Here is a 10355-nt window from a genome sequence, read left to right on the forward strand (position 1 = left end):
GTTGAAGATCGATTGTAGGCGGTTAATCTTTTCGTCGATTTGTAGATCTGCCACATTCGACTTCGCGGCTCAAGCTTTAGCATAGACCATTATGGGAATGGTTCGTCTCGGGTTCGTCTTCGCCGGTGATCCGTCGTGTCTCCTTGTTGGCTCCGGGAAAAGATAGCAGGCTTTCGTCAGGATGCGTGTTCATTGGTCGCCGGGCAACCGGATACATGGTGGGGTGAGTCGGGTTTCTTCTTCAACAGGTTTCCCTTTAGGGCTTACGGCCCAAGGTTGTACTGTACAGTGGCACAGTCTGTTTTTTTGAATTTTTGTTTTTATGTGTATCGGACTTTGTCTTTTCTGGGCTTTGTCCCATTAATAAAATACAAGTTGACAAAAAAAAGATTGATGCTTTATGAAATGCGTAAACTGTTCTCCGTTAGTTTATGTCAATTAAAAATTTCAAACAACAAAAAATAATAGAGAAATCGGCCAAAAAAACACTGAACTTTGCGGGAATTGCCAAAAGAAACCTGTACTCGAACCTGACCAATAAAACCCCGATTTTTTGTTGACTTTTTTAGTTAATTCACAAACTTACGGTTGACAAACCAAATTAACACACCGTTAACCGACAGTTAAGACAGTGTTAACTCACCGTTAATTACTGCCGTTTAGTGAAACTACGTCGTTTCATTCAGTTGTTTTGTTAAACACAAAATCTCAAGACGACGTCGTTTTGCTTAATTAAAATTGTTGTTGCCTGGACTCGAACCCGTGCACTCGTGGTCGTAAGGGGGTATTGCCACTGAGCTAGTGGACTTTTCGGAAGGTTATCACACATGTTTATTTTTATTGATCAAAAGATGTGTTTGATTGCAATCAAACAAAATGAAACCCGTGTTTGAACGTAACCCTTATTTCTCAAATCGATTTGGGGATTTCTCTTGTAGAGATGGTAAAGACGAAGTTCACAAGGAATGGAAAGGAGGTAATGATTTTCGGAGCGATGAGGAATTTCGATTACGGGAGTGACGAAGTGGTTCAAGAGTCGAAGAAGGGTGGAGAACGCGATGCTTCTGTGAGTTTGCCATCGCTGGAGAGATCGAGGATTCGTAAAAGCGTTGAAGGGATATCGATGTTGGCATCTACAGAGGTGTCGAAGGCGTCGAAGACTAGGCGGGGAACTTCATATGGGTCGGCTGCGTCATCTCCGGAGAAGACCACGAGGAGGGGAACTTCATATGGGTCGCCTGCGTCATCTCCGGTGAAGGCCACGAGGCGTGGTTCAACTCTGTCTCCTAGAGTTTCAAAGAAGCAGAAGGTAAATGTGGCTCCTTCTGGTGATGACAGAGAAGAATGGCCAGAGACTGAGATGTTGGCATCAACTGTTGCGAAGAAGACAAGGCGGGGAACTTCATCTGGCGGGTCGCCTGTGTCTCCTAGACAATCGAAGAAGCAGAAGGTAAACTCGAAGAGGAGTCTAGGTGATGATGGTGATGACAGAGAAGAATTTCTCCAGATTGAGGAATTTGGAGATATAGGTGATGATGGTAGGGAAGATGAGAACGGTATTGCTGGCATTGAGGAAGTTGGTTGTACAGATTTGAGTCTTTATTTTGGTGATAAAGCAAAAAATGATGACTGTGAGGTTGATGAAGACGAAGGCGATGATGATGCATGGGATGATGATAAAATCCCTGATCCTCTGTCATCAGATGATGAGAATGAAGAGGAGATGAGACCTGCGCAAGCTTACAGAGAAGACACTGATCCAGAGGAGCTCCTTCAGCTAGGCAAGACATTTTCAGATGCTGAGGACTTCAAACATACTTGTCTGAGGTATACCCTGAAAACCAGATACAACATCAAGTACTACAGATCCAGTAGCTTGAAGATGTGTGCAAAATGTGCCGCTGAGATGAGAGATGATGAGGCTCCTTGTCCCTGGATGGTCTACTGTTCGTATGATAGGAGGAAACAAAAGTTGATGGTAAAGACATACGTCAATGACCATAAGTGTGAGAGGACAGGGTATTCGAAGATACTTAAGAGGTCAGCAATTGCAAGTCTATTTGCTGAGAGGTTAAGGCTGAATCCTAAGCTCACGGCAAAGGAGATACAGGCTGAGATATTGAGGGAGTATAAGATGGAAGTTTTAGAAAACTCATGCATTAAGGCCAAGACGAAGGTGATGAAAGAAAGGAGGAAGACCCATGAGGAGCATTTTGATAAAATCTGGGATTACCAAGCAGAGATATTGAGGAGCAATCCTGGATCAACCATGGAAATTGAGACCATACCAGGAGCCACGGTTGGAACCAAGCAGCGGTTCTACAGACTCTACATGTGTTTCCAAGCACAAAAGGAAGCATGGAAGAAGACTTGTAGGCCTGTTATTGGCTTAGATGGAGCCTTTTTGAAATGGGACATCAAGGGACAGTTGTTGGCTGCGGTTGGAAGAGATGGAGACAATAGGATTGTCCCTATTGCTTGGGCTGTAGTGGAGATAGAGAATGATACAAACTGGGATTGGTTTGTGAAGCGTTTGGCCTTGGATTTGGGATTGGAAAATGGGAACGGCTTTGTTATAATGTCTGACAAACAAAAGGTAAACACTTTGCTTTCATGATACTCAATGAATGTTTGATTCTTGTTTCTGATTTTTTTTTCTGATCTTGTAGGGATTAGTGAAAGCAGTTCATACCCTCCTTCCAGAAACTGAGCATAGACAGTGTTGTCGCCATATCTACGAGAACTGGAGGAAAGGTGGAAAAGATCTAAGGTTACAGAGGTTCTTCTGGTTCATTGCAAGGAGCTACACTCCTGGTATGTTCAACTACAACATGGACGAGCTTAAGAACTATGATCCTGGCGCACATGCATCTCTGATAAAGATAAAGCCAGAGACTTGGTCTAGAGCTTTCTTCAAGATAGGCTCCTACTGCAATGATAATCTGAACAACTTGTGTGAGTCCTTCAACAAGACCATCAGGGAGCCTAGGAAGAAACCTCTGCTAGACATGTTAGAGGAGATAAGGCGTCAATGTATGACTAGGAACTACAATAGGTCTAAGATGGCTAAGGACAGGAAGACTAGGTTCACCCCGAAGACACATAAAGAGTTAGACAGGGTTGAGAAGAAGTCAAAAGAATGTAGTCTGCGTTGGGGAATTGGGCCAGAGACTGAGGTGGAAGATAGAGACCAGACATATGTGGTGAATTTGGAGAATGAGACTTGTGCATGTCGAAGCTGGCAAATGAATGGTATTCCATGCATCCATGCTGCTAAGGTCATCCTTGGAGTGGGAAGAAAACTCTCTGAATTTGTTGCTCCTTTCTACACAACCTCTAAGTGGCGTGAAACCTACAGTTTTGGGATCAGACCTGTAAATGGGATGATAGAGTGGCCTCGGACCAATAGATTAGGTGTGATTCCACCACCTAATCGAAATGGCAAGCCTGGTAGGCCTAAAAACCATGATCGAAAGAAGGGAACCAATGAGACAGTGTCTACTACCAAGCTGAGTCGTGCGAACAGGGTAATGACATGCTCTAATTGCAAAGAAGAAGGGCACTACAAGAATACATGTCGGAAGGCTTTTGTTGAGAGCCCACCTAAGAAACCAAGAGGCAGACCAAGGAAATATCAGGTTAGGGTCTTAGTTTCTATCTCATTGTTTTTTAGCTCTCGGTAATGTGTCTAACAATTCATTTATATGTTGCAGAGACTACACTTTGGCGAGTCACAAGCTCAATCCTCAGAAGCTCAAACCTCACAAAATCAATTCTCACAAGCTCAAGCATCACCATGGGAAGTTCCTCAATCTTCAGAAGGTCAATCCTCACAAGCTGAAGCATCACAGACAGCATCGTGGGGAAGATGGTTTTTTTAGATGCTTGTGTGTTGTTTATGATGGTCTCTGTCTGAATGCTTTCGTTGTCTGTTGTTTATGATGGTGTCTCTGTCTGAATGCTTTTGTAACAAGAACTACCTTTTTCTTTCTTCTCTTCCTGCTGTTTTAATTTGAAACTCTCAATGAAGATAGTCTTGGTTATTATCTTTGTGTTTTCATCATGTTGTTTATCTTGATGGTCTGTTCAATGGTGCATTTGTCCTTCTATAAACAATCAAGAAGTAAAACATAAACATTACTGAAACATTGTCTTAAAACATAGCCTTACATGAACCATGATTCTTACATAAACATAGCCTTACATAAACAGTCTCCTAGTAGCTATTCATAGACAACCCATCTGCTTTGTCAAACATGATCAACACAAGACATATCACAACGCCTAAACAAACCACCCAAAAACCCACTTTCATGATCACATTCAGCTTCTTAAGTTCATTGCTCGCCTTCCTGACATCTTCTTTCAAGTCTTCCTCCACGGTTTTCATGCTTTCGATCTCCATTTTAATTTTCATAACATCTGATGCAAAGCATTCAACTTTTGGCAATGCATCTTGAACCTCTTCGTAGACAGCTTCATCTACCCATTTATACAAGTGATCCTAGACACAAATCATGAACACAATTTTATATTCAAACAATTTCTCACTGACTACCTAGCCATTGAATCTTATGTTCTTATATTAAACACAATCAAATTAAACACTTACATTTTGAAGCGTTGGGCATCTAAAGAAAGTTCTTCCTGGATTGACCTTCGTTTTTGATGTGTATATCCCAGTTCTTCGACCACAACCGCATTGCTCCGGGATACCACGAATTCCCATCGTATTCACAGACGAATCCTCACAACCCGAACTCATCATGCGATACTCGAAGAAGGAGAGATGAGAATCGAGATTCTTAAGGATGAGATCGAAGAGAATCGCGAACTGGATTTATGATTTCGCCCATTTAGGGTTTATACCAATCGGAGGAGAAAACCGTCGTTTCTTTTTGATTCATTTAACTTGGATTCAAAGAGAATAAAAGAAACTGTGTTCGTATATCCATTGCAAAGTCCACTAGCTCAGTGGCAAAAACCCCTACCATTAAACCCGAGTGCACGAGTTCGAGTCGATGGAACCCCATCTTTTTAATAAAAAAGTTAATGTAAAACGCGTCGTTTCATTAATTTGTCTTTAACTCGGATTCGAAGAATAAAAGATATTGTGTTCGTATAGCCATTGCAAAGTCCACTAGCTCAGTGGCAAAAACCCCTACCATTAAACCCGAGTACACGAGTTCGAGCCGTAGGAAACACATATTTTTAATAACACAGCTATATAAACGACGTCGTTTGTCTTTAATCAGACAAAGTGATGAAACGACGTCGTATACTTTAACACCCAAAATTAACGTCCGCTTAATTAACAGTTAACTCGGTTAACAGTGTGTTTATCTGGTCAGTCAATCGTAAGTTTCTTAATAAACCCGAAAAGTTAATAAAAGTTCAGGATTTTATTGGCTAGCCCATATGTCCAGGTTTCTTTTGGCAATTCCCGCAAAGTTCAGTGTTTTTTTGGCCGATTTCCCAAAAATAATATGTTGTATGCATATTTTGTTTTTCTTTGTCAACTTTATAATTTATTGAAGCCCATGCATATCTTGTTTTTCTCGAAAAGATTGTTGAATATAATAATGTATGCATATCTTGTTTTTCTTTTTATCTTTGTCCATTGATATATGTATGCATAATGCAATTAAATGAAATAACAAAATCAATTGTTATATAAGTTGCCCAAAAACAAATTTAATCCTCGAGGTCCCTTTGGTCGGTGATAATTGATAAGTGTTTAGATCATTAAAGAAAGAGAACAGTGTGTCAGATACTCAAAAGATGTATGTTTTTACTTTCTCTTTTATTCCTCTGTGGTGGTGGTAGGAATCCTAAGAAGCCGTGTGAGATCAAACCGATAAAGGAACACTTGTCGCCATGTCAGCACTTTGATTCCTACACCGACTCAGAATTCTCCACGTGTCTTCCCAAACGGCTAGTTTTTCTTAGCCGTCTTTTGCTCACCCAAGAAAGGAAGGGAGAAGGAAGGTAAACAAATTTAAAAATTAAACAAATAAAAATTGAAGATATTTTTGCCCAAGGAAGTTCCAGGTGTTTTACATTTCTATAAAATAAAGGGAAATTACCTAGAATAACTCACATTTTTGGGTAATGACTGGAATGACTTGTAAAAAGAAAAAAAATTGAAAACTACTATCAAAAGTCTAAAATACCCGATAGATAAATGAATTCAAAATATAATATCTTATTTTGAAAAATAAACTTTATTAAAAAAACTAGAAAAGATAACAATTAAAAAATATCATTCCCGATCAAAGACAAAAAAAGACGCTCCCCACCAAAAACCTTTTTCCAGTAACAGATGAACCCTAAATCCTCTATTCTCAACTCTGTTCTCCTTCGTTTTGACATGATTTCTCCTTGATTCGATCTTGTTCGCATTCTCATCTCTATCACTAAAACCTAGCTTCGATTCACATAGGGGGAAGTGAATTTTAAACCCAGAAAATCCGACGAGACTTAAATCCCCTTTCTGAAATTCTCAGTTCCGTTGAATTTGAAGGCTTTAATCACTTAATCTCGTTAATTTCGTCACTCTTACAACCTCATCTCCGCTTCAATCAGTTTTGGACATATGTCAATATCATTTTGGTTTTCCCTGGTTCTACCTGTGGTCCCACTGATGCTGAATCCGAAGAACTCAGAGCAATGCCTTAACTGATTACACTCTTGTGCATCTTTTCTTAACACACCAACCATGAAAACGTCTTCTCTTAGCCTAATATGTTATTGGTTGATCACAGGGAAAGGACCATATCATTTTAGCTCTGCTCTTTGTTAGGAGTCCATATCATTTTGCTAATGTCTACATCAAGACCACCTGAACCTGCGGCTTTCAAATGCTGGTCCATTACTTTAGGCTATGGTACCACATGTACCGTACCTTTGAGATGTACCCAACCATGTGGCATCCCCGATCATCACATTCACACAATATAAAACATGAACAAATCAATGTCGTAGTAAAGAGTCTTGTGGTCAAGAAATAACTTTGCCAGATAGCAGAGGTTCTGCGCATAGACTGTCACTACATACAAGTATATAACTCGTAAAAGTCTGCCATACCGTACATAAAAGCATGCTATTATATAGAGTTAGTTTTGTTATTAATTTGTAAGTCTGCTAAGCATACTTATTCGAAAAGTTTGCCGTTATAAACGATAAAACTATAAGTCTGCTACCTCAAAAAAAGAATAATCTGCTAAACTATAAAAAGTCTACGAGTAAATAAAAGTCTTCCAAATATTAAAAACCTGCTATCATATGACAAAAAATCTGTCATATAAAATCTGCCAGTGAAAACAAACCCGCTAACGTAAATAAATCTACCGTCACAATGATAGACTTATTTTTGAAAATCTTTTATAATATTAAGTCTATTGTGATAAGTCTGCGGTAGAAAATAAATCTGCCAAAAACTAGAAAAACTGTCATTTCGTGTCGCAGATTTTTAACGGCACACTTATTTATCTATTATGACAATTTCGTAAATAATTTTATTTTTTGATGATGTGGTAAAAAAATAATAATGACATTTTTGTAATTATGTTTTCTGTTAACAAATGAATGAAGGGTATTATAGTATGAAAAATATTCTAGTAATTAAAAAAAAAAAAGCTAATCTAGTAATAAAAACATGAATTAGTGTTATTTGAATAATCTTTAATTTTGACTAAAAAGTAGATAAATAATACTATCTTTACTATATAAAGTACATACAAGTGACCTGATCTCCTTGACACAATTCAAAAAAAGAAAAATCACTCATTTTTCTCAGCTTCTTCGTTCAATTAAACATACTTGGAGACATTTTGAGCATATATCAAGAAATATCAGTGTGTATAGGTTCGTTTCTTGCTTTGTTTTCAGTTCCCCTGTTTCTGGAGTCTCTGAAATTCGAAGAAGATCTGATTTTCATATTTGCTTTCTGGTGCAGATACCGTGAAGTAAGAATCTTTGGTTTTTATAAGTTAAGCCGAAAATGGCATTGGGGAAGAAGAGAATCGTTGCCCAGAGATCGAACTTGAAGCATCGTCGTGGTGTGGAAGAAGGAGGATTGGGGTTAGAGTTAGAGTTGGTTCAGTACAAGAAGGTTTTTGGGAGGAAGAGGATTCTGGTTTCAGACACTGGTGATTCGATTTTCACTTCACCTGTCAGGAAAATCTCATCGAAGAAGCTCTGCGATAAAGCTCCGTCTGCAAGTTGTCAAAGTCCAGAGCTTGAAGATCTTCATCTGGATATTCTGGTTAGTTTCATTTCTAACTCTTTCTCTTAATCTTCTTCTGATCTGTTAATTACTTTAGTCTGAGCTGAAAGATTCAACCTTTTTGAGAGAGTGTTTGTTAATTTCATCACATTTTGATTCATGGGTTTTAGTCATGAGCTGAGAATTTTGTTTTTTAAGATTCAAAATCGTATTGGCGCAACAGGAAAATTTTCAAAATTTATGGTTGATTTCATCACAAATTCTCTTCTTTTCTTTTGTAAACGATCACAAATTCTCTTTTCTTTATTATTATTTTATGATATCTGTTAACCAGTTCAGATTTGTGTTAATTTTTACCGAGATGAAATTTTAAATTTTAAATCTCTGGATTTATCCTTTTATGATCTCTGGATTCTGTTAAGTTAGTTGTGATTTGATAGTAGTATATTAGTTTATAAATTGAGCTGAAAGTTGAACCTAATCACATCGTTTGAGGGTCATATAGGGTCAAAATCACAATTTCTATATCTGGAGAACTTCTATTTCTTTATGAGGTTTGACGTCAAAACATTGACCATTTCATATAAGGTTACTAAGGTATTTTGTGATTTTTATTACAGGTGAGAATTATCTGTAGGGTCGAGCATGAAGACTTGAAACAACTGTTTCATGTTTCAAAGACAGTAAGAGAAGCTGTAAGTAAAGTTGAGATCATTAGTATATTTCATGATACCACATTTACTTGATGTTAATCTAATTGGTCCGTGTTTTTATTTGCAGACACTAATCGCAAAGCAGTCACATTTCGCATATAGTACACCTCGGAAAACCTCTGTTTTCCAACATAGAAGATTCAGTTTAGATAAACCGTTTGGTTTAGGTGATGGCGACGATTATGAGATTGAAGCCCCAGGAGCCCCACTGCAGAAAAGGTACCGTTACCGTAACGAGGACGATTCTGGAGTGTCAGTGGCTCTATTCAAGTGAATCAAACAGCTTTGGTTTGAGGCTAATACCAATCCACTTGGTTTCTTCAAGATTCTTGATTGAAGAAACAAAGTTATAAGTTATGTTCTTAGGTTTTAGTTTGGATAGGTCTCTGTAAATTTCTGTTAGATAAAAAGAAAGATAGGGTTTTGGAAAAGCTAGCTTGTTTAGAAGGTCTGAAATGTTTTTCTTTGGAGGTTTTAAGCTTTTTTGTTATGTAATGTAAGGTAAATATAGTATATTTGGATAAGAGATGAAATACTGTGCTCTTTAAAAGTGACCGTCTTTTATTAGTTTATCAGATAAACTAATAAATGGAATCTATAAACTTGATCTTGGTCTTTCATTTGGAACTAATTTTTTTTTTTTTGTCATCAAAAGATTCATTTCAAACTTAAAAGTGTTCGTACAAGCTAGCCTCAACGGCTAACCTTAGTGTATCCATGATCTCAAAGGAGCTAAAGCTCTGCACTCGTGATCGGGCGTCTTTGGAAAGACCATCCGAACGGACATTTGCAGAACGAGGGATATACTTAAGAGAAAAAACATCAACCGAAGATTTAATAGCTTGAATGTCTTCCAATACTGGTTCTAGTGCAGGCCATTTTTTCTTCTGTTGGATAATGTGTACAAGCTGTTGGCAGTCGGATTCAAAGTAAACTCGAGCCAGGCCCCGGTTTCTTATCTCTTTCATTACCCAACATAAGCATTCTGCCTCTGCGTGAAGTGGAGAATCTGTCTGTGATCTTTTGCCTTGAACTCTTAGTACTTGTGTTTCCTGCTCATAGAGAATAAAACCCATTCCAACTCCATCACTAGTCTCCAGCCATGACGCGTCGACTTGACACCTCCAAAGGCAGGGCAACTCGACTGAAACGTGAGGAGCTGTTGCGTGGTTGTTTTCTTCAGCCGTAAAGGTTGTCTCCACCATCTGTGCCATCCTCCAAGCTTCCGCCTCTTTGTAGGGTTTTCAAAGGTGTCGTGTCTTGGTTGCTGAAGCATTTGTTATTTCGTGCCTTCCATTGATACCACATGATCCATGGGAACACTGAAAAACAAACGCCAAGTTGGTTGCACTCTTTGGAATATTTTAGGAGCGTCTCGACATCAATTTGGAACTAATTGTGTGCTTTTTAAATCC

At 38.5% G+C, this 10355-nt stretch overlaps 3 protein-coding genes across 3 annotated transcripts; 1 reads left to right on the top strand and 2 right to left on the bottom strand.

Moving 5' to 3' along the window:
• Positions 1-4216: 4216 nt before the first annotated feature.
• Positions 4217-4729, bottom strand: LOC125585919 (uncharacterized protein At1g43920, Chloroplastic-like). Its single transcript, XM_048755640.1, has 2 exons — positions 4613-4729; positions 4217-4504 (listed from the first exon to the last, which is right to left on the bottom strand). Exons 1-2 carry the CDS (start codon positions 4727-4729, stop codon positions 4217-4219), a joined length of 405 nt encoding a protein of 134 aa, XP_048611597.1.
• A 2999-nt stretch (positions 4730-7728) lies between these two features.
• Positions 7729-9468, top strand: LOC106395342 (F-box protein At1g61340-like). The gene is made up of 4 exons (XM_048756127.1): positions 7729-7866; positions 7958-8266; positions 8848-8922; positions 9008-9468. Exons 2-4 carry the CDS (start codon positions 8003-8005, stop codon positions 9212-9214), a joined length of 546 nt encoding a protein of 181 aa, XP_048612084.1. The 5' UTR covers positions 7729-7866; positions 7958-8002; the 3' UTR covers positions 9215-9468.
• Positions 9469-9608: 140 nt separating this feature from the next.
• Positions 9609-10145, bottom strand: LOC106393698. The gene has a single exon (XM_013834373.2). The coding sequence runs from the start codon at positions 10143-10145 to the stop codon at positions 9609-9611; it is 537 nt and encodes a 178-aa protein (XP_013689827.2).
• Between the last annotated feature and the right edge of the window lie 210 nt (positions 10146-10355).

The sequence above is a fragment of the Brassica napus genome, chromosome C4 (genome assembly GCF_020379485.1).
Source record: "Brassica napus cultivar Da-Ae chromosome C4, Da-Ae, whole genome shotgun sequence".
Taxonomy (NCBI): domain Eukaryota; kingdom Viridiplantae; phylum Streptophyta; class Magnoliopsida; order Brassicales; family Brassicaceae; genus Brassica; species Brassica napus.